This window comes from Loxodonta africana, chromosome 2 (assembly GCF_030014295.1).
Source record: "Loxodonta africana isolate mLoxAfr1 chromosome 2, mLoxAfr1.hap2, whole genome shotgun sequence".
Lineage (NCBI taxonomy): Eukaryota > Metazoa > Chordata > Mammalia > Proboscidea > Elephantidae > Loxodonta > Loxodonta africana.
This window is the reverse complement of record NC_087343.1, coordinates 173,623,834-173,648,510: the sequence shown is the minus strand read 5'-3', so window position 1 is coordinate 173,648,510 and position 24,677 is coordinate 173,623,834. Positions and strand designations below refer to the sequence as shown.

The following is a 24,677-nucleotide window of genomic DNA, read 5'->3' as shown; positions in this document are numbered from 1 at the left end:
ATTAGCTTTTTTCCTTCCATGCTTTTCTGGGTTCTTTTGTTTTTGTTTTTTATAAATTTAATTTTGGGAAATTTGGTTTTTATTACTTGAAGACGTATAAATCATAATTTGATTTCTCTTTGAATCTTTCCAAATAATGAATGAAATAAAGGAGTTCAGAGCGTTCTCTGATTTTACTGACTCCTTGTACAAGGATTCCAGAGCTCCCAGCAAAAATTTAACCATCCTGCCGTTTCCTTCATGCTTTTCTGAGTCGTAGGCTGGACCGTAATTGTTTAGCTGTAACCATATTTTATATGGAAATTTGGTTAAAGGGAAGTTTTGACTATAACTTCTGAGTGTCACCTACAGACCTGCCAAGAGATGGATTTTACTTTATGTGTGGGAGTTTTTTTTTCTTTGCCACCTTGTGAACAGTCGTGGAATATTCATGAGAAAGAATAATGTCCAGATGGAGATGGTACCTGCAGATGTTAATCTGGATGAACACAGATCAACTCTAATTTGTTTCAGCTCATAGATTGTTATATTTATTCTGTGCACTTCAGAAAGTCTCTTACCTTTTGACTTTTTCCTCCTCAGGAACAGCAACAAGTGGGAATGGAGACTTTGGTGACTGGAGTGCCTTCAACCAAGCCCCGTCAGGCCCCGTGGCTTCCAGTGGCGAGCTCTTCGGCAGTGCCTCCCAGCCAGCTGTAGAACTCTTCAGTGGCTCACAGCCAGCTTTAGGCCCACCTCCCGCTGCCTCAAATTCTTCAGACCTGTTTGATCTTATGGGCTCATCCCAGGCAACCATGACATCTTCCCAGAGTATGAATTTCTCTATGATGAGCACTAATGCTGTAGGGCTTGGTTTGCCCATGTCAAGATCACAGGTAAGCTGCCCACCTCCCGTGGAATTGTGATTCACGATCTTTGAGATACTCTAACTAACCTAATGGTAGGTTTGCGTTAAACAGAAAAATAAGCAAGCTGTTTCTATAGATAGCAATTTTTCACATTCCGTTTACCTTATTCTTTCCCCTAGTACAGTCATTTGGGTACTAGAGGGCAAGGCCTTCTCAACCCATCCTAGTCCCTGCAAACCTAAGCGTGGTGTCTTGCACAGAGGTGGCACTGCTTCACCTGTGGCAAGCATTCACTCAGTAAAATCTCTGGTCATGTCCTTAAAGAAGCCTCACTTGCTTGTTGTAGACAATCATCGTTAGTGTAGAAAATCACTCTCTACAGTGGCGAATGTTCTTCCGTATTATGGGCCTGCTGTACATTATGTAAATGTTACGTAGGCTACTCTTGCAGCTCTGCCTTTTTCGTAAAGGAAAACAACTAAAATGGAAGGTTTTTAATTCAGTTTTTTATAGTTAAATCTACATAGGCTGATAGTAGCTTAGATTCAGACAAGTGCAGTATTGGAATATATATGTCTGAATTGTATCAGGAATTTGCTACTTTTTGACTCAAGCTATTGAGTATGATGCTAATTACTAATTTTAATGCATAGATTCTTCTCTTTTGGGTGTTAGGATGGAGGAAGAGAAGAAAGAAGCAGAAAGGTGACTATTTAGACCAACATTAAGAAAAAAGACATGTTCCCCACACCAATAACATTAAATTGAACTTTGCGCTATGAACAAGACAGTTTATTCTTTGAGTTTCTTTCATGTGACCTAAGCAAGACAGTCCACTTTCTTTGCAGTCCTAAATGCAACTGTGTTGTAATTCTTTGCATTGGTACATTTTCAATTCTTCCTATTTTCCCTTTTTCTTTCCTTTTCAGTTATCCCCAGGCCCTTCTGCTTCTTTCTCCTGAATTTCTTCTTCTGACTGAATTGGTCTGTATACATCAAGGTCTGCTAGCTTTGCTCCCTTTAGGCAGTAGATGTGTACATAGGCCAGGGTAATGTCAATCAGGATGTGTAAGATATAATTTGTCATTTGATGGTTTTGCCTTTTTTAGAACATGAGAAATCCTGAATTCCGTTTGTAAGAATAAATTCCCGCTTGTTTTTTTCCTTAAAGCTGTACTAACCTGAAGTTGGTAGTTGCCCTGGGCATTCTTTGTACCTTTGCAAAGTTTGGGTTATGATTATGACCCAAATTATACAGAGGTACAAAGCATGTTACATTTACTAACAAAGGATAACATTTGCCAGGGGTGGTGGCTTCTTGACATGGGTGATGGGAGGATAATTGGTAGTATAGGTATGTTGGGGTCCCTCCCCCTGCCAGCGTGGTTTGGACTTAATAGGAACCTCATCGGGAAGCTAGTTATTCGGAGTATTGGTGACATTAACATGGAACATTTGTGGTTCTTTTGGGGTTCAGAAGTTCATTGCAAAGTCTATTATATATTTGGAATTCCTATTAAATTGCCTTTTGATAATGTTCATTGACCAATAATATGAACAGAGGCTTAATTTTTAGAGCATTTTTCTATTTTCCAGCCTTTGCAAAATGTTAGCACAGTGCTGCAGAAGCCTAATCCTCTCTATAATCAGAATACAGATATGGTCCAGAAATCAGTCAGCAAAACCATGCCCTCTACTTGGTCTGACCCCAGTGTAAACATCAGCCTAGACAACTTACTACCTGGTATGCAGCCTTCCAAACCCCAGCAGCCATCGCTCAATACAATGATTCAACAACAGAGTAAGTTATCACGTGACATCTCATTTCTGTGTGTACTTGTAATCCTTTGCCCTGACACCAGGACTGATTCCAGTCATGAAGAAAAAAATGCTTAACATAAACTGTAGTGAGGTCAACTGTGGTCACTTAAGATCTTTTCACATAATACTCTGTTGGTATGTCTTCTGGGAGATTAAATGACTGTTGTCTGCTCTTGGCGTAATAGCATTTATTGTATTGTGAGTTTGGGAACCCGATTACTAATGTAAAATAGCTGTTTGTTGTAGAATTTCTTTTAAATATAGGTAAATATGACAAACAGAAATGATCTCAATTCCACAATCCAGGATAATCACCATTAATACATACTTTTTCCCATTTCTTCTTAGCATATTTTTAATACTTGGGATCATTCTGTCTATATTATTTTGTTTCTTGCAGGTCTCATTCAATATTCTGAGCATTTTTCCTGTATTGAATATTCTTAGGGGAAAAAAATGAGTTTTAGGTCTTCATAGTATTCCATCAGATCAGTATATAATCCCTCTGTTGTTGGTTGTTTAAATTGTTTGCAGATTTTTGCTGTTATAAATAACTCCATGATTTTGTATAAATCTTTGTACTTCTGATTCTAATTTTTTTTTTCTTATCGTGTCTACATCTTCCCCCAGCACCCCCCCCCCAAAAAAAAAAACAAACCCATTGCTGTTGAGTTGATTCCGACTCATAGCAACCCTGTAGGACAGAGTAGAACTGCGCCATAGAGTTTCGCAGGAGTGCCTGGTGGATTCAAATTGCTGACCTTTTGGTTAGCAGCTGTAGCTCTTAACCACTACTCCACCAGGGTTTCCTCCAGGGCCAACCGCCACTGAATATTTCTCAAAAGTAATCAGTGGAAATTAATTGATTTCTCTTACAAAATCACTATAAAGGCATTTTATTGGGGCCAGAAGCTATTGATGGTCAGGAAGGTTATGTTACTTTTTTCTGTAGTATGGTAAGGCTCTGTTGTCTCTTCTCTTCTGGTAGATATGCAACAGCCTATGAATGTGATGACCCAAAGTTTTGGAGCTGTGAACCTCAGTTCTCAATCGAACATGCTTCCTGTCCGGCCCCAAGCTAACCCTTTGATGGGGGGACCCATGCCTGTGAGCATGCCCAACATGATGACTGGCAGCATGGGAATGGCCCCTCTTGGAAATCCTCCGATGATGAACCAGAGCCTGATGGGCATGAACATGAACGTAGGGATGTCATCGCCTGGGCTGGGCCTGTCAGGCACAATGGGAATGGGCGTGCCCAACGTAGCCATGACTTCCGGAACTGTGCAGCCCAAGCAAGATGCCTTTGCAAACTTCACCAACTTTAACAAATAAGAGATTGTAAAGCAGCAGATTGAATGAAGAATTTTTAGCTGTGCAGATAGGTGATGTTTGGATGAAAAATGCTAATCAACTCCCCTTTCTTTTATCAATTAATTAAAGTAAGCCTACATAAAGAACCAAAAAAGCCGTTTTATAAAAGTGAAGCATCTATCTAGTCTTTCAGATGGACAGTCCAGGGCACTTCAGCTGAAGCGGGCAGAATCATTGTTTCCCAGTGAGGAAAGACTACAAGTGGTGTAATGAGACCATGGGAAGCCTTTACAAATTGAAGAGCCTGTTTTAACAACATAATTTGTGGGAAGATTGGAATAGGACTGAAAAAATGTGTTTGAATCTCTAATTTTGTACTTTACTTTTCCCGAGGAGCTTGATTTTTCTGTCCCTGAATCCCCTTGTCGTAATTGGGTCTGTTCCTTTTACTACCACTCTTGAGTCCATATATGAAATCATTAAAGTTGGATGATCAGTTTTTTATAAAATATATATATTTTTGTCCAAAAAGAAAAAGCGTACATATGTGATTATGGCTAAATCAGAAGTAACTGGAATGTATATACTTTTGCTAATGTTCCAGCAACACTGCTGTTACACTCCCCAAATTTTTACTCTAACACAGCCTCCTTGAGCAATTGGTGATAGCTATGGGGCTTTCCCCGCATCTTCTGCTATGATTCTTCTCTGCAGAACTAGGGAAAATACTCTCTTCAGGACTGCTGTATGGTTTCCTTTAAAAAACAAAAAAAACCTCCAGTGTTTTTGTTTGTGTTTAGCAGTCATTATTTACAGTTTGTAGTAGTTAACTTGGCAAGGCTTCCTTCTGTGTTCATCCCTGTAGCCACCTCTTAACAGTTGGCAAGTCACAAAAGAAAATTATTTATTTATATTTTTGGGGGTCTTTTTGGAAAAAATTGAAAGGATCAAAATCCATTAAAAACTTAAGTTAAATATAAATGTTAGAGCTCAACAATATTGGTTTTTAAATTTTATACAGTATTCATTGTGTTTTGGTTTTGAGTGTGTATAGTATGGCGTGTTAGCAAGCTATGCTTCCGATAGAGAGGAGTTACTAAAGGAGACCTGTAGCAGTCAAAGATTTTATTGATTTAATTAAAAATAAAATTATTATTTTTTTTTTCTGCTGTAACCCTGCATTATGCTCATATGAAAATCATGATTCTAGAGTTTGGAATGCAAAATTAACTGTTTCACCTTTAAGCTGGGGATATTTTTTAAAATAAACACTATAATATAGGTATGGGATTATTACCTCCCCGCTTTATGTTGAAAATTTTTTTTATTGATAAAACTTTGTTTCCATGTATTCATAATGTTCTGTTATTCATAACATTAAAATGTTCATTAAAATCGATGTTGAACTGCTTTTTTGTTCATTCTGTTAGACATTTGAGACCGTTTGGGGAAAAAATAATTATAATTTGGGCAAAGTAATTTTTATAAATAATTTAAAATAATTTAATGGCTCCTCTATTCTTTCCTGTCCGACTCTACTGTTAGGAATTAAAAATGAAGCAGCAAAGATATCTTGACCTGCTCCATTCTTGCTAATGTTCCATCTACAACATTTCTAATTAGGCAGAAATTCATGTACTTCAGCTAAGTGGTAATGAAAAGTGATTCATTTGCTGAATAAGTGATGAGAGAGTGTGTAATTAGCTGACTGCGGTTTTTAATCTTTCAACAATTCAATGTGTTTAAATTAGTTTCAAAGAATAGGAGCTTTCAAGTGTTGTTACTTCAGAGCAATCAAGCCAAGCTCTGGTGGCAGCATACAATATCTTCCCTGGTATTTAAAACCCATAATTTTAAATGAATTTTTTTTTTGTTTTTTTCTTTAAATTGAGAAGTATATCCTCACCTTTTCTAATCTGTATGGTTGTTAGAGGAGGTGAAATTTTTTTTTTTTTCCTGTACCTTTGTGCTTAAAAAAAATTTTTTTAAATACAGTTCTAAAATGTTTTCCGTATCATGCCTTCCCTAGCTAGTGTCTCTGAGGAATCAAGAGGAGACCCATCTCAGTTTTTATTGAACCTCAACATACAGTTTGCTCTCTTATTGATATTGTTTGTTTCTGAGCCCGTAAAAGAGAAAAACAAGAATTGCCACACCAAGGGTTCGTCCAGTTTAATGACCTGTCACTGAAAGGGTTAGTGATTCTTAGAAGAAAGGCACAAATATCCTGAAAACATTTGGAGTTGGCAAGAAAGCGTTCCTGTTTCTTTGGTAATTGATTGGGCTCTCTTCAGCCCATCCTATAACCTTTGCTTTTTCACCCAGAGCTCCTCTGCTTGTTATCTGTTTCTCACATTGGCCTGATATTTTGGAAGGGAAATAGTGACTGTACTAGCAGTTTACGTATGGTGAGAGAGTCTACACAGCCACCCCAGACTCATTGATTCCCCTCTGGATTGCTTTCTCTAGCATCTTCAACCATGAATGCACACGGTGTTACTCTGTGGTACTTTGGTTGGATATTTCCTGTTTAGTTCAAAATCCTGAATGATACCCGTAATGCTGTTGGTTTATGAGTCAGAATTGACTTGCCGGCAATGGCTTTTTGGAAACCGTGGTGGTGTAGTGGTTAGCAGCCATAGGGTCGCGGATTCGAACTGGCGACCCTATGGCTGCTAACCAAAGGGTCGCCAGTTCGAATCTGCCAGGTGCTCCTTGGAAACTCTTTGGGCAGTTCTACCTTTTTTTTTTTATCCTGTCCTATAGGATCGCTATGAGTTGAAATCGACGGCACTGGGTTTTCGGGGTTTTTTTTTTTTTTTAGGATAGTCATTAATAAGTTGACTTGTATTTGGAAGGAAGGGTTAGTACTTTATATCTTAAATATTTATGAAACACTATCCTTCCTTGGCAGGTAAGTTAAACCTAAATCCTTTGATTCCGGACTTTACATTGTCTTATTATGAATATCAGTTACGATGTGGTTTTCTAGCTAGATAATAGGAAATAAGTTTGTAGTAAACACAGAGCATACTATATGTTAATGAGTTCTAAAATAAACCAACTTTGTGATTCAACTGTCCTAGGAAACAGCATTACATTGTGGAAAGAGCATGGGCTGGGAAACAGGCAGATCTGATTCCATTTCCACCATTCACTCACTATCTGGGTGAACTTGATCAATTTATCCGACCTCGCTAGGCTCTCAGACATTTTTTCTAAAATGAACATAATAAAGTCTTGCAGTATCGTTGGAATAATTAAATGATGAGAGCCACCAGCACTGGCACATTTGTGCTTGTGTGAGACAAGGTTGTAAATCGGTTTCTAATTGAGGATTTTACTATCCGCCTGAATTTAACTCTGCCTTTAAAAATAAAAAGTGGTAAATGAGCGAGTTTTGTGAATGTATTGACTCACTTCTACTTAACTACATAAATGCGGATGTGACGGAGACAACTGTTAAAGCGAGCTCTCTCTACAGGGCTTGGCACACAAACAACCCTCATTAATTCACAGCTTTTTGAAGCAGCAGAAAGCTTACCTTTCCTGTTGACTGACTTCTTGGAATTTTGGTTGACTAAGATCTTGCTACTTGTCTAATACCCAGATAAACAATCAAATATAAAGTTTGAAAAAAATAATCATGAAAGGGGATTTTTTTTTCCCCTTACTATTAACTCACTGTGATCCTAATTTTGTGTGTCTTCCTTCTTTAGTAGTGGCAGCTTAGCTAATTGTTCTCTCACAGACAAAATGAGTAGCTTCTGGCACCCCTTTAGACTGGGCTTGCTTACCCCAGCCCAGGGAGAGGGAATCAGCAGGTGGCCAGGTCAGATGCTCAGCTTCCAGGGATTTGGGAGGGATTTGAAAGTTCGGATGGGCAAAATGGATTTCATTTGTTACCCTATAAAATAAGTCATGGACTATGAAAAGCCTATACTTTTTTTCTATTTTGTAATGAGATAAGCATGTCCAGAGTTGGCATATGGAGCAGGTTGTCCTCAGGACCCCTTTACATCTTTAAAAATTAGTGAGGACCTCAAAAGGCTTTTGTTTATGTGCATTATATCTATGGATATTTACTGTTAGAGATAAAAACTGAGGAACTTCAAGGATAATAATTTTGAAATAACAACCCCCCCCCCCGCCGCCGCCTCGCAAGAAAAAACCATTGCCATCAAGTCAATTCGAATTCATAGCAACCCGATAGGGCAGAGTAGAACTGCCCCATAGAATTTCCAAGAAGTGCCTGGTGGATTTGAACCGCTGACCTTTTGGTAAGCAGCTGTAGCCCGTAACCAGTACGCCACCAGGGTTTACAACAAACCCATCACGTGTTAATTATAATTTTATTTAAAAAATCTATTTTCCAAAATAGCAATTTTTGTTTTTTTTACATTTTTTGCAAATCTCTTTAGTACCTGGCTTAATAGAATACAGTTGGATTTTCTTATCTGCCTCTGGATTCAGCCTGCTGTGATACATTGTTTTGATGGAAGTATATGGAACAATATGCGGCCTCGGTGGCACATCGTTGGAAAGGGGAGAATCTTGCAAGTCCCACAAAGGCTCTTGGGGCTCCCCAGTGATCCTCAGATCACACTTTGCAAACTGCTGTGGTAGGGAATTATCAGATAAGATTATTTCCTAGTGTCTCATGGATCCATTTGCTTCCCTTGAGTTATGAGGTGATCTGCTTGAGGAACAAAGAATTTTGTTTTGCCTTTCACTTCAGGCATAGACAAAACACCTGTCACGTGAAACTGCTCTCTGGATAATATCAAAAAAGTAGATGATGCCATAGTTTTTGCTTAGTTTTCCAGGTTATGTCTGATACACAGTGCATATTTACTTGACTGATAGACTGAGTCTTGAGTACTTGGGGGAGTTGTAAACCTTTGAGAGGAGAGAGTAAAATGGGCCAAGCTTGAAGGCCTCTGACTTGATTGCAGTGGAGCCTGGCCATTTTGTATACTTTGAGTTCTGTGGTGAACATTTCACAGAAGGATATGGCTGTAGAAATAGTGCATCATATTTATGTTGTTAGTTGCCATACAGTCAATGCCAACTTGGGGCAACTCCATGTGTTACAGAGTAGAATGGCACTCCCTAAGGTTTTCAAGGCTGTGACTTTTGGGAAGCACATCGCCAGGTCTCTCTCCCAAGGCACCCTGGGTGGGTTCCAATGGCCAACCTTTCCGCCAGTAGTAGATAGAGCATTTAATGATTTATGTCACGCAGGAGCTCCATCACAGCCATAGTGCTCCTTATAAAATCCTAGATAAATTTAAATTCGATCCCCGGGATTGGAGAATAATTTGGTAGTTTCCATCCATTTCCTGGGAATGGTAGTACCAAGCTCTGTGCTGGGCATCTTCTGTACATTGACTTGTTTAAGTCTCATAACCTATGAAACAGTTCCCTCCTTCTAACTATAAAAGCAGAACCGGAGAGTAAGAAGCGAAATAGCCAAAAGTAGCTTTGAAAAAGTTATGCAGAGTCCCTGGAATGAAAAGTCAGCTCATTTCCAGTAACTGATCATCAGGGTCTGTCTTCAGTAAGTACATTTGGCAGAGTTTTTACCGTGGAAAGAGGACGGAAATCCCAGGCAGAATTACTTCTCATTTCAGAAGAGCTTCGTTTTGGGAACTAGAGCATATATAGTAGGCACGAAATTAATTTTTGTTATGAAACATTGAAGATGTGCTCCTTGGTGTCTGGTAATTTATAATCTATGTTTATTAAACTATTGTTAAAATACAGGTAGACTGGATTCCAATATTCATAATTTTTTTTTACTTACCAAGCATCAAAAATTAAAACAATACCAAAATAGTCGTGGCAATTCTCAAGAGAAAGCCCAAATCTTCCCATCTGGGAAATGAGATTGCAATACGGTAAGGTGTCACAAAACCAGAGTCACTACCCAGAGTTTCTTCAGTGTGTTTATTCACATTAACTATGTGTCCGCTGCCTGCAGTACCTTGTATTATGTGCTTTACCTTGTATTACATGCTTCGGTGATTGCAACAGGAACTTAAACCCATGAGGTCACCACGTGGAAGGCTGTGCGTGTGTGTTAGGAAGGAGATAAATCGAGGTGCTGCAATAAAGAATATAAGTTCTCATTTGGATATGGTGACCCCAGAAAGTCTTCTGAGAAAGGAACTTTTAAGCAGAGATCTAAAGAATGATGAGAAGGAGCCAGCCACACTAAGGGAGAGTACGAATCATTCAGCCATAGAAAACTTCTCGTGTGGAGACTCCAAGTGGAGAACACTTAGGATGTTTTCGAAATTGTTGGAGGTTTGATCGATGTGGCTGGAGATCAATGGAAAAGAAGTGGAATTGGAGAGATAGTCAAGGACATGGAAATAACTGATGTTTAGGGTATTGTGAAAATGGTTTGCACTAGACCACTAACCTAAAGGTTGGCAGTCCAAACCCACCTACTGGCACCATTTTAAAAGAAATGTCTGGTGACCTGCTTCTGTGAAGATTCAAACCAAACCCATTGCCGCTGAGTCGATTCAGACTCATAGTGACCCTGTAGGACAGAGTAGAACTGCCCCATAGGATTTCCAAGGAGTAGCTGGTGGATTCCAACAGCCAATCTTTTGATTAGCAGCCAAGCTCTTAACCACTGCACCACCAGGAATCCGCATAAAGATTACAGCCAAGAAAGCCCTATGGAGCAGTTCTGCTCTGTAACACATGGTGTCGCCACGAGTTGGAATCAATGGCAACAGGTTTGGTTTGGGGGTGTTTTTTTTTTTGTATTTTTGATAAGTAATTACTTCACTCCTCAAAAGTTCTACAGAGAGAACTACCAGTACCAGGGATGGCATATTCTGAAGGCCTCATCTGCTTTCATTGCCACGGTTGTCATAGGGCTTGCTTTACTTGGACTTTAAGAAACTTAAGAGAAAAACAGTGTGGCAATAGTTTGATAATTCCTGTTGAACTCGAAATACATTAATAGTTAATTATATCTGAAAGATAGGGATTTTTTTTTTTTTTTAATCTAAGGGGCCATTTCTACTCTGTCCTATACAGTCACCGTGAGTCGTAATCAACTTGATGACAATGGATTTAGTTTCTTTTTTTTAAGGGGCCATTTATAAATGCAAGTTGAGATTTTCAAATAGTAACATGCATTTGCCTATTACTGTTTACAGAATGAATTCATACTTGTTTTCCTCCCTGATCCTCACAATAGCTCTAATCTAAGGAAGTAAGGCAATTATTAATGGCTTGTTACCGATGAGGAAGATGAGGCTGAGAGAGAGCAAGGGAGTCTGCAAAGCCAGTTCCCCTAGGACAGGTCTTTGGAAACCAAATCCAGTTTCATTCCACTATCCCTCATGCCTGCTCTAACCTTTCAGACCTTTTACCTTAAAGATGGTACGTGCCATAGAGAGAAATTGTCACCTTTTTCTTACATATCCCTGATCTCTGACTTCATTGTCCCCAGATAGCACATGACGCTGTGCACACAGCAGACAGCTAGGAAGTGGTTGTTAACCGCTATGTGTTTTAAGTAAGCCCTGAAACGTTTAATCTAATCTATTTGCATTTTCTAAAGGTCACCAGCAGGAGATGAGCCACAGAGCAAATAAAAACTTACCTCTTCTGAAGGGTAAACCTTTCGTTTATTTTGTAGAAATGGTGATATAACAGCATAAGACATTTGCCAAATCTCCAAAGCAGAAAAACCCAGCAGCTTGGGAGCAGACTCCTCAAAGAATCAAAAGGTACATTAAGAGTCATCCTCGGGCTAATGATGGATGGCTTTGGATCACTTGGTTAAGGAATCCAGTTTCAGAAACCTGCAATGTTTTCTGAAGGCTGTGTGCTCTTGGCAACTTTTTATTTGCTGCTGTGATTCTTGCATTTGAGATTGAGATGTCAGGCCACCAAATAAATGTAGAAATGGAATTTCTAGACTTTAGGTGTTCTTAAGAGAATATTTGAATTGACATCTTCAGAATAGGATTTTAACAGGACCTTGAGAAATAGCTGGCATTTTGAAGCCCTACTTTCATTGCCAATAGTTGAACCTCCTTACTTTTGACGGGGGGGAAGAAAAACCATCATTAATGGAAAATACAGAATGAGGTTTGAGGCATGTTACACAAAGAACCATTTTTCCAGCCATCTTTTACAGGGAAGTGATAAGATGAGATAAAAGAGATACTGTTAAAGTACTATACCTTTAATTTTAATTAATTTACTAACTTTATCAGTGTTGTTCTTTGGACCCAATTCCTGGATGCACCAAGAAAAGGATATTGCAGCTGAAAAATTTATCGCCTGTTAAGAACTTTTCACATACTTTTAATTCTTCCAACATGGAAGTGTGTAACTACACATCCAGGATCAGTCTGTATATGTAAATACATAAGAATTGGCTCTTAAATACTGTCTCATCACCAAATTTTTTAGATGTCCCAAGAGTTCTCAGGCTTGAATGATAAAAAGGATGCCATAAGGTATCATTTTAGTAATTAACTGGTTCTTTAATAAGGCCTCAATTACTTTGTTCATGATAAGGAAAAAAAAAAATATGTTCCAAGACAGAGTTACATTCGACATCTGGGAACCTCCTAACAGCTGGCTACCTAATGAATATGCATCTGCTTAAGAGGCTGTAGACCATTAATAAACCAATAGATGTAAAGCAGAAACAATCTCTGTCAGCTTCAAATGAGATTGGATGCAATGTGCTGTGAAGTGTCACTGTCACATTGAATCGAGTTTGGGAGGTTAACGATCAACTGTTAGCGACTCGTGTCTTTGTATCTGTTCACTTCTGCTAACACTCTTCCCAAACTGGTGGCCACGATTCTGATGTACAGCTTCGTTCTCCTGCATGTCTGATGTGAGGCTTACAACATCTGTGTTTCAAAAATGTCTCCCATTTTGTTCCACTAAGCTGCGTGTTTGCCAAGGCTCTTTAAAAATAAAGGACTCATCCACAGGTGGGAAAAGTTGGGAATATCACAATGAAATTGATGCAAGATGGACTCCCAGTGACTTGGAAAATTCCTAGAATGAAACCTCTGTGTATCTATGGGTAACTTGGGAACATGATTTTTTTTTCAGAGGGCACCCCTGGCTCCCTGTGCAGCCCAGAATTCAGGTCCCAGACCATTCTCAATGGGCCTCTCAAGTAAGCGGTGCACTCACTTAACAGTAGTGTGACTAGAACACACTTCCCCAGCTTATGGAGCCCTGGTGGCTCAGGGGTTAAGTGTTTGGCTGCTAACCAAAGTGTCAGCAGTTCAAGTCCCCCAGCCACTCCTTGGAAACCCTTTGGAGCAGTTCTACTCTGTGCTATAGGGTAGCTATGAGTCAGAATTGTTTTTCTTCCCCCCACAGCTTGTTGGTTGAGGCGCCTTGAGGGACATAGTCATAGAAGTCTCATCTGAGATTATACCTGAGGTCGGGGGAGATTGGACCTATCTGAAAGAGTCTACACTCTCACAATCCAACATGTACCCACCACTCTGTCCTCAATCAAGGACTGGCAACAATGTTTGTGGGGAATATTAAGGGCAAGGAGGAAGACAAGGAAATTAAGGCGTTCTCCCAACTATCTTCTGTATCTCATTTGGCTCATTTTGGATTTCTTTTCTCCTTACCTTGACACAGGCCCCTTGAAGAGATTCCACTTTTTCCTCCTTAGTCTTTTCAAGGGGAGAGCTCAATGAGACCTTAAACTTTATTGTTTTTATTTTGATAATTTTCTCTCACTTTGTGACTGGAAAATAAATGGGAGTAAATAAAAAATGGAAATGAAGGCCCACTTCCCCCAAAAGGAAAGCAATTTGTTACAAATATGGTGTTTTATGACAAACTGAGAATTACATTGGTCTTTGAAAGAGCCCAGAGCATGGAATACATACTTGAAAACATGTCAGCTCTTGGTTGTGTGAACGACTCCTTTGTTAAATAAAAGAAAACCTCACCCTGAATTCCTTCACAGAGGTTATTACCATGTTGTGGGGATATAAGATCTATTTCCTTCCAAAACTATATAAAAATGACTACCGCTACCACCACCCCACCTAATATGCTCATATTTCAGATGGAAAGCTGAATGCCAAAACTTAAAATGATGGATTGGTTCAGTGACAGAAGGTAGTGGTTTTGTAGGGAAGGACATGTTGTATTGTTTATGGAAAAATGCTAATATTTCACACAACAATCTAGTAAGAAATCATATATTTGGGTATGCAATAATATTCCATTAAGCCTAGGTGGGTGGGGAGACATTTATTTGAAGAAATTCTGGTGTTAGACACTAGAACTTGTGTCATTTTCAATACAAGTATGATGAAAAGCTAAATGTTCTTTCTTACGAAAAAAAATTTCATATAAAATTGTGAGGTATTTTGTACACCTGTTCAGCTTAGCTACTTGCAAATACACAAATGCACAGGTTACACTCAGGCTGTAAAGAACAATGCAGTTATCCAGCCATGTGACATATTTGCAAGACAACTTCCTTGATGCTTTAATTCTTTTTTTTTTTAACTTCATCACATTCCAAAAACATTTGAGGTGGGCAATAGGGTTGGTTTAGGTTGGGATTATAATCTGGGACCATGGCATTTTTCTCTGACTAAGGTTAACAGAACTTGTGATATGAATGGATGACATTAAGAAAAATTTTAAAATTAAAAACAAAACCCAAATGCCATTGAGTCAATTCTCATGTATGTCAGAGTAGAGCTCCATAGGGTTTTCAGTGGTTGATTTTTCAGAAGTAGATCTCCAGGACTTTCTTGCAAGGCGCCTCTGGGTGGACTCAAACCACTAATCTTTCAGTTAGCAGCCGAGCCTGTTAACCATTTCCAGCACCCAGGGACTCACTCCATGAAGAAATTAGTAGGATCACACCCCGCCTGTAGCAAGGGAAAATGAAGAAAACCAAAGACTCAAGGGGAAGATTAGTCCAAAGGACTAATGGACCACAACTACCACAGCCTGCACCAGACTGAGTCTAGCACAACTAGATGGTGCCCGGCTACCACCACTGACTGCTCTGACAGGGATCGAATTAGAGGTTCTCGGACAGAGCTGGGGATAAATGTAGAACAAAATTCTAACTCACAAAAAAAGACCAGACTTCCTGGCCTGACAGAGACTGGAGAAACCTTGAGAGGATGACCCCCAGACACGCTTTTAACTCAGTACTAAAGCCACTCCTGAGGTTCACCCTTCAGCCAAAGATTAGATAGGCTGACAAAACAAAACGAGACTAAATGGGCACACCAACCCAGTGGCAAGGACGAAAAGGCAAGAGGAGACAGGAAAGCTGGTAATGGGGAACCCAAGGTCAAGAAGGGAGAGTGTTGACATGTGCTGGTGTTGCCAACCAATGTCACAAAACAATATGTGTATTAATTGTTTATTAAGAATCTAACTTGCTCTGTAAACCTTCATCTAAACACAATTAAAAAAAAATGAGATACTATTTCTCCCACTAGGATGGCTAAGATTTAACAAAATGGAAAATAACAAATGTTGATGAGAACGTAGGGAAATTGGAACCCTTACCCATTGCTAATAGGAATGCAAAATTTTACAGCCATTGTATAATACATTGTGGCAGTTTTTCAAAACACTAAAAATAGAACTATCATATGACCCAGCAATTTCACTGCTAGGAATATACCCAAGGGGCTTGAAAGCAGTGACACAAACATATGTATACCAATGTGCATTGCAGCACTATTCAATATAGCCAAAAGGTGGAAAAAAACTAAATGCCCATCAACTAATGAATGAACAAGATGTTGTACATAAATACATTCACACAGAAAGTCCTGTCTGATACATGCTACTACATGGATGGATCTTTTTTTTTTTTTTAACTTTTATTGTGCTTTAAGTGAAAGTTTGCAAATCCAGTCAGTCTCTCATACAAAAATTTATATACACCTTGTTATATACTCCTAATTGCTCTCCCCCTAATGAGACAGCACACTCCTTCCCTCCACTCTCTATTTTCGTGTCCATTCTGCCAGCTTCTGGCCCCCTCTGCCCTCTCATCTCCCTGCCAGACAGGAGCTGCCCACATAGTCTCATGTGTCTACTTGATCCAAAAAACTCACTCTTCACCAATATCATTTTCTATCCCATAGTCCAGTCCAATCCCTGTCTGAAGCGTTGGCTTTGCAAATGGTTCCCCTCTTGGGCTAACAGAAGGTCTGGAGACGATGACCACAGGGGCCCTTCTAGTCTCAGTCAGACCATTAAGTCTGGTCTTTTTATGAGAATTTGGGGTCTGCATCCCACTGCTCTCCTGCTACCTCAGGGGTTCTCTGTTATGTTCCCTGTCAGGGCAGTCTTTGGTTATAGCCAGGCACCATCTAGTTCTTCTGGTCTCAGGCTGATGTAGTCTCTGGTTTATGTGGCCCTTTCTGCTCTTGGGCTCATAATTACCTTGTGTCTTTGGTGTTCTTCATTCCCCTTTGCTCCAGGTGGGTTGAGACCAATTGATGCATCTTGGATGGCCGCTTGCTAGCATTAATATCCCAGACACCACTCACCAAAGTGGGACGCAGAATGTTTTCTTAATAGATTTTGTTATGCCAATTGACCTAGATGTCCCCTGAAACCATGGTCTCCAGACCTCCACCCCTGCTACTCTGCCCTTCAAAGCGTTTGGTTATATTCAGGAAACTGCTTTGCTTTTGGTCTTGGTTGTGCTGACCTCCCCTGTACGTGTGTTGTCCTTGCCTTCACCTAAAATAGTTCTTGTCTACTATGTAATTAGTGAATACCCCTCTCCCTTCCTCCCTCCCCACCCTCATAGCCATCAAAGAATATTTTCTTCTGTGTTTAAACTATTGCTCGAGTTCTTATAATAGTGGTCTCATACAATATTTGTCCTTTTGCAACTGACTAATTTCACTCAGCATAATGCCTTCCAGATTCCTCCATGTTATGAGATGTTCCATGGATTCATCGTTGTTCTTTGTTGATGTGTAGTATTCCTTTGTGTGAATATACCATAATTTATTTATCCATTCATCCGTTGATGGGTACCTTGGTTGCTTCCATCTTTTTGCTATTGTAAACAGTGCTGCAATGAACATGGGTGTGCATATATCTGTTCGTGTAAAGGCTCTTGTTTCTCTAGGATGTATTCCAAGGAGTGGTATTGCTAGATTGTATGGTAATTCTATTTCTAGTTTTTTAAGGAAGTGCCAAATCGATTTTCAAAGTGGTTGTACCATTTTACATTCCCACCAGCGGTGTATAAGAGTTCCAGTCTCTCCACAACCTCTCCAAAATTTATTATTTTGTGTGTTTTGGATTAATGCCAGCATTGTTGGAGTGAGATGAAATCTCATTGTAGTTTTGATTTGGATTTCTCTAATGGCTAATGATCCTGAGCATTTCCTCATGTATCTGTTAGCTACCTGAATGTCTTCTTTAGTGAAGTGTCTGTTCATATCCTTTGCCCATTTTTTAATTGGGTTATTTGTCTTTTGTAGTTGAGTTTTTCCAGTATCATGTAGATTTTTAGAGATCAGATGTTGATCGGAAATGTCATACCTAAAAACTTTTTCTCAGCCTGTAGGTAATATTTACACTTTTTTGGTAAATTCTTTGGTTGAGCATAGGCGTTAGATTTTTAGGAGCTCCCAGTTGTCTAGTTTCTTCTCTGCATTGTTAGTAATGTTTTGTATACTGTTTATGCCATGTATTAGGGCTCCTAGCTTTGTCCCTATTTTTTCCTCCATGATCTTTATCGTTTTAGATTTTATATTTAGGTCTTTGATCTATTTTGAGTTAGTTTTCGTCCATGGCGTGAGGTATGGGTCTTGTTTCATTTTTTTGCAGATGGATATCCAGTTACGCCAGCACCATTTGTTAAAAAGACTGTCTTTTCCCCATTTAACTGACTTTGGGCCTTTGTCAAATATCAGCTGCTCATATGTGGATGGATTTATGTCTAGATTCTCAATTCTATTCCATTGATCTATATATCTGTTGTTGTACAAGTGCCAGGCTATTTTGACTACTGTGGAGGTATAATAGTTTCTAAAATGAGGTAGAGTGAGGCCTCCTACTTTATTCTTTTTCAGTAATGCTTTACTTATCCAGGGCCTCTTTCCCTATGGATGGATATTGAAGACATTATACTGAGTGGAATAAGCCAATCACAAAAGGACAAATACACTTATATAAAATGATAAGAACAGGCAAATGTATAGAGACCAAAGTTTATTAGTGGCTACCAGTGGCAGGAGGGAGGTGGAAAGAGGGAAGTTATTGCTTGTGGAGTACTCAGTTTCTGTTTATGAGATGGAAAATTCACATTAAGGTTAATGGTTGCGCACTGATTAATGAAATTGATTTCAAAAAGTTGTTGTCTTGGTCATCTAGTGCTGCTGTAACAGAAATACCACAAGTGGATGACTTTAACAAAGAGAAGTTTATTCTCTCACAGTCCAGTAGGCTAGAAGTCCGAATTCAGGGCACTGGCTCCAGGGGAAGGCTTTCTTTGTCTGTCAGCTCTGGAGGAAGATCCTTGTCATCAGTCTTCCCTTGGCATGGGAGTATCTCAATGCAGGAACCTCAGGTCCAAAGGAAACGCCCTGGCTCCCGGTGCTGCGTTCTTGGTGGTATGAGGTCCCCCTGTCCTCTGCTCACTTATCTCTTTTATATCTCAAAAGAGATTGGTAAGATACTGTCTAATCTTATAGATCTCATCAATGTAACTGCTGTTAATCCATCTCATTAACATCATCGTGATAGGATTTACAATACAGAGAGAAATCACATCAGATGACAAATGGTAGACTATCATGGAATACTGGGAATCATGACCTACCCACGTTCACAAATATTTTGGGGGGTCACAATTCAATCCAGGACAGTTACACTACTGTAAAAAGCTGAATTGGCAAAAGTTGTATAATACATATTTACAACAACAACAGAAAAAAAGAGTAGCTTCTGAGTCAGTTTATATACAACCAAACATCTCACGGAATTTGGTTTCTTAGTTTGGAGGTATATGGTCATGGCTTCATGGAACATCCCAGTTAACTGGCCTAATAACGTGTTTGTGCTTTGGATTCCACCTCTTAGTTTTGTTGCGTAGCGTCTGGGGTCTTAAAAGCTTGTAAGCAGCTATCCAAGGTAAAACAATAGGTCTCTGCCTGGAGCGACAGAGGAAAGAGAGCCAGGAAGAGGAGGAGGATATGTAATGCATGGCTAATACCTCCTTTACTGTCAGACCAGAAGAACTGGTTGGTACCCAGCTACTATTACTGATTGTTTTGATCAGAGATTGTATAGAACAACGCTGATCAAAAAAGGATAAAATGAAAAACAGAAGCTCAAATTCTCATGGACTCCATACTTTCTGGAGGCTGGATTAACCCCCAAAACTATTGCCCTGAGATAATCTTTTAACCTTAAACCCAAAATATCCCCTGAAGTCTTATTTAAACCCAATAGTTTAGCCTAACTAGTAAAAAATGTCCACTTTGAGCATTGTGCTCTTTTAAAGAACTACCTACACAGAATCAAATTGACAACAGCAACTAAAAAGGTTAGATAGCACGTTTGGGAGGCAGTGAGTCTATATTAATGGAAAGGAACTATTTGGAAAAGGGGAGTGAAAATGGTTGCACAACTGGAAGAATATATTCAATGTCCCTGAATTGTCCATGTAGCAATTGTTGAACTGGTGCATGTTTTCTGGTGTATATTTTCAACAACTAAAATAATAAGAGAAATTATCTTTTTAAAAAGTAAGTACCATTGGAAAATCAATGTAGAATAGAAAATGGGGTATCAGTGTCCAATCTGATTCCAAAGTTTGTGAAGTTGTTCTGTGCCCAACAGGGACAGCCATCCCATTGGTAAGTAGCTGTGGCTATTTAGAATGAAGTAAAAATATTATATATATGCATATTTTTCATAGACTATTCTTTCCTCATTGAAATATCTTTTTTAAAATGATGTCTGTTTCCTCATTGAAATATCTTGATAACCTTGTTGAATACCAATTGATGATAAAGTTTGTTTCTGAACTCTCAGTTGTATGCCATTGATTAGTATGTCTAATCTTATGCCAGTGCAACACAGTCTTGATAATTGTAACTTTGTAATAAACTTTGGAATTGGGGGAAAAGAAATTAGCAGGATCAAAGGTAGAACTCTGGGCTTGTTAGCTCTGTCCTTAGAGCCCTGACGCTGAGCTAATGGTTCCAGACATCAGGATGAGCATGGCCATGTAAGACTGTATATCAACAGGCTTATTAAGCTCATTTATTTCATCTTCATCCTGTGAACTAAGAAGGTCGAGGATGAGGCTGACCCAAGCAAAGATGAGGAGTGAGACTGGGGTACAGAGTTTTGTAGGCTAGTAAACCGTATGGCCTTCACAAAAGTGTGGCTGTGGCAGAGTCTGCCAAAGATAGAGATGCTTCCACTCTTTGGGCAACGCAGTTCTTTAATTCTTTTATTATAATGAGATGAAAATTATAGGACAAGATGAGGCAGCTGGCCCAAAGATTTCACTCTCACTCTGCTCCCTGTTAAACATTGACAATGCTCTCTGCCCTCTGACAGAAGAAAAGTCTCTTCAATTGTCTCAACAGTCCTGGACCTGACAGCTGCCTACCTCCCTCAGGCTCGGGAGGCACAACAGAGGAGAGGCCCAGCTCTTGCCTCAGTGAACTTGACCCAAGGGGATGGGTTGGACTGATCCCTGTTACTCTTATCTCATCATGGCATTCGTGGGCCCAGGATGATGTTTAGTCCTGATACCGCTTTTGGGGAGAGCAGGCTCCTCCAACTCTTCAGAAAAATCCATATAGCAAGGAAGGTTCCTAAGCAAAAGTTTTTAGACAGGTAGACATTGTATGTTCTCTCTGGTGGGCCAAAAACAGGAAGCCTATCTCTTGGGAGGTTGTAAATGGTTAACATACTTGGCTGCTAACTGAAAGGATGGCAGTTTGAGTCTGCCCAGAGGCATCTCTGAAGAAAAGCCTGGTGATCTACTTCTGAAAAACTGGCCATTGAAAATCCTATGGTGCACAGTTCTACCCTGACACACATGGGGTTGCCATGAGTCAGAACTGACTCAACGGCAACTGGTTATCTTAGAAAGATATTTATCAACTTGATTTTCCTTGCTTAAGAACTACTGATTTTTATCGAATCAAAAATGCCATCAATTTTGGGACGCACCATTTTTTTTTATGTACCATTAACTAAGGGAAAAAAAAATGCTGTCATTTAAACAGATGCAGTGCTTTCTAAGCCCTTAGAATTTTTATGCTGTACTTATTGAAAGAGCCCTTTTAGACCCATGTAGGAATATATATATATATATATATATTTTATTATATATCACTCTCGATAAAATACAGAAAGGAAAATATAAGTGAAATCAATAGGTTAAGGAATATCTAAACCTCCACAGTTCACTTCTGAAAACCTTTTTCAATTCTATGTCATCAATGTCTGTGTTTTTTCAGTACAATTTCATACTCTGTGTCTCCAAAAGAGTTGATGATGAAGCATTTCTTAAAAGTGTGCGTCATCATCGGCTCCTGGAATTCCTCCCATACTGCAGACGCCCTCTGGCCAAATTTGATGTTTGCACTCCCTTGTTTTGCATGTAATTGCTAACACTTTTGCAAATATCTCAGTAAGAAGGTAGGTAACAGCTTCATCTACAAGACACTTTCTGAGTCCCTGTATATCACTCGAGTGGCACTTTACAGGAAAACAAGGAATTGTGTTCCTGTTTTCATTTCTTCAAAGACAAATATTCACTTCATCAAATTTATTTCTGTTCTGTTTTTGTGGTTCTCTGTATATGCAGTAAATTTTCATTTTAATTACCGATTCACAGTGTAACTTCAAATATAGTTTAAATGACAATTCAACTAAATTGCAGCACCACTGTAGTTGTGTATAATTCAACCAACATGACAGCAATAGGGATGGCCGTGACCAAGTTTGTACACAGACAGGCAACGGCAACTGCATCTCACTGGATGCCAATAATTGTAAAATGCCACTGACTGGATTAGAATTGGAGCCCTGGTGGTACAGTGGTTAAGAGCTTGGTTGCTAACCAAAGGGTCGGCAGTGCAAATCCACCAGCCGCTCCTTGGAAACACTATCGGCAGTTCAACTCTGTCTTATAGGGCTGCTGAGTCAAAATCAACTCAACAGCAGTGGGTTTGGATTAGAATTGAGAAAATACTTTAAAATTAAGACTCAAACAGGTCATCCTATCTATTTCTTCCCATGAGGAGGAAAAAATCTTACCATGGCAGGTGTCAGTTGAGAATTTTTCCATGAGCTTCCCGTAACAGTTGCATTTTATGTATTTGACCATCAATGCTACGGTTTGTTAACTCATTATTAAATTTCTGCTAATTGTATCTTCAGAATTCCACATTTTATACTTGAAAAGAATTTTTAAGTTCACTGAATGGTAAGAAACAGGTCAAAACTTTTTTGAAAAAATGGAAACATGTAACTCTCTGTAGTGGAAAAGAACAATAATGTATACAAGATCCAGTTCCTGGAGAAAGACATCCTGCTTGGTAAGGTAGAGGGTCAGCAAAAAAAGAGGAAGAACCCCAACGCGACGGACTGACACAGTGGCTGCTACAGTGGGCTCAACCGCAGCAGTGACTGTGAGGATGGCACAGGATTCGGCAGTGCTTCACGCTGCGCTACATAGGGTTGCTGTGAGTTGGAACCGACTTAACGGCATCTAACAACAACTCAGAAAATATACAGGATAATTATGGCCCTTAATCAACTAATATTTTCTATTCTCTCTGCCACCACTCTAGTTTGAGCTCAGAATTCTCACAAAAAGTTTTGTAAAAACCCCCTGATTTTCATATTTCCAGCCCCTCCTTCATATCATATGTCTTGTTCATCTCTCCCCTGCTCAAAAACTATCCATGGTTCCCCATTCCCGTCTGAATGAAGTCCAGTTAATCAAGTCCCTCTAACCCCAGGCTACCTTTCCAGACTTTTAATCTCCTGTTTCCACTCACAGGTGCCAACCCCTATTCCTCTACTCCTGGCACACACAGTGTCTTCTCCTCTCCCTCAACACTGCCCCAGGACCCTGGGGTCTTCACCCGGACTCAGGTTCTGCCAGCTGAAATACTCATTCTTCTCTATGAAGACTGGGCAGCCCCAGAGGAATTGATCTCCCCCACCCCTACCCCGGCTCAGGCGGTTACATTAATGATAACTGTAAAGGTAAGACACTAATCACTGATAGTTCTTTCTCTGGATGAACAAACTACAACAACAATAATAGTAATAATAATGTTATGTTAACTTTTGTTGTTATCTATTGCCAGGCCTACCACCTGTCTGTCAGTTTGTGGTACTGTGGTGGCTGCGTGTGGCAGTATGTTAGCCTCATTTTCCAGAAGGTAAAATTGAGGTCCTATAGTTTTGGTGATAGAGCTCAAAGAAAAACTTGGACTAAATATTTCCAGATGATATAAAAGTAAATTCTCAAATATTTAGCACCACAAACACCTAATGAGATCATTTTTTCTTAACACAAAACAGCATTGATGTTACTGAAATGAAAGAGAACCATCAACATTTGACAGGGCTGAGAGTAATACCTCAACTTCTCAATAATTCAGACTCTTACAGATGAGGGTGTGATTGAGAGAACTGGGGCCCTTCATCACCTAGCCTGCCAGTGGATGGCAGAGTGAGGCCAGAGCTGGAATCCTGGCAAAGAACCTGGGATCCTGGCAGAGGGTGCTGTGCCTGGTAAAATTTCCAGCCTCTGGAATGGAAAAGAAAAGCATGCAAAGGAGCTGAGGATGTAATCTGCTACATGAGGTTGTGCTGTTAGGTGCCATCAAATCGATTCCAACTCATAGTAACCCTATAGGACAGAGCTGAACTGCCCCATAGGGTTCCTAAGGCTGTGATCCTTATGGAAGCAGACTACCATATCTTTCTCCTGAGGAGGGCTGGTGGGTTTGAACCACTAACCTTTCGGTTGCCACCCAAGTGCTTAACCTCTGCACCACCAAAAAAATAAAATAAAATAATAACCAAACCCAAACCCATTCCTGTCAAGTCGATTCTGACTCCCAGCAACCTTACAGGACAGAGAAGAGCTGCCCCATAGGGTTTCCAAGGCTGTAATCTTTATGGAAGCAGACTGCCACATCTTTCTCCTGTGGAATGGCTAGGGGGCTCTGGCCGCAGACCTTTCAGTTAGCAGTGAGCACTTAACCTCTGTGCCACCAGGGGTTCCTTCTTTGCCACCAGGGCCCCTTAATCTGCTACATAGAAGCCAGCAAAACCCATTTGTCTTAGTCATCTAGTGCTGCCATAACAGGAGTATCACAAGTGGATGGCTTTAATAAAGAGAAATTTATTTTTTCACAGTCTAGTAGTTACAAGTCCAAATTCATGGCATTGGCTCCAGGGGAAGGCTTTCTCTCTGTCGGCTCTGGAGGAAGGTCCTTGTCCTCAATCTTCCCCTGCTTGAGGAGATTCTCAGGTGCAGGGACCCGGTGTCCAAAGGACACACTCTGCTCCTGGTGCTGCTTTCTTGGTGGCATGAGGTCCCCAGCTCTCTGCTTGCTTCCTTTTAACCTCCTGAGATAAAAGGTGGTGCAGGCAGCACCCAGGGAAACT

General features: G+C 39.8%; 1 protein-coding gene across 5 annotated transcripts in view; it reads left to right on the top strand.

Moving 5' to 3' along the window:
- CLINT1 (clathrin interactor 1) overlaps window positions 1–5,382 on the top strand; it is a 67,310-nt gene extending 61,928 nt beyond the window's left edge. For 2 of the 5 annotated variants that reach the window (XM_064278915.1, XM_023551052.2), the window contains 4 exons: window positions 583–875; window positions 1,524–1,553; window positions 2,445–2,649; window positions 3,658–5,382. In XM_064278915.1, coding sequence (XP_064134985.1) covers window positions 583–875; window positions 1,524–1,553; window positions 2,445–2,649; window positions 3,658–4,004 — 875 coding nt within the window. In that variant the 3' untranslated portion in view covers window positions 4,005–5,382. The remainder of the gene's footprint in view (window positions 1–582; window positions 876–1,523; window positions 1,554–2,444; window positions 2,650–3,657) is intronic. The other 3 variants (XM_010592203.3, XM_010592208.2, XM_003404629.4) reach the window with 3 other exon arrangements.
- Window positions 5,383–24,677: the final 19,295 nt, after the last annotated feature.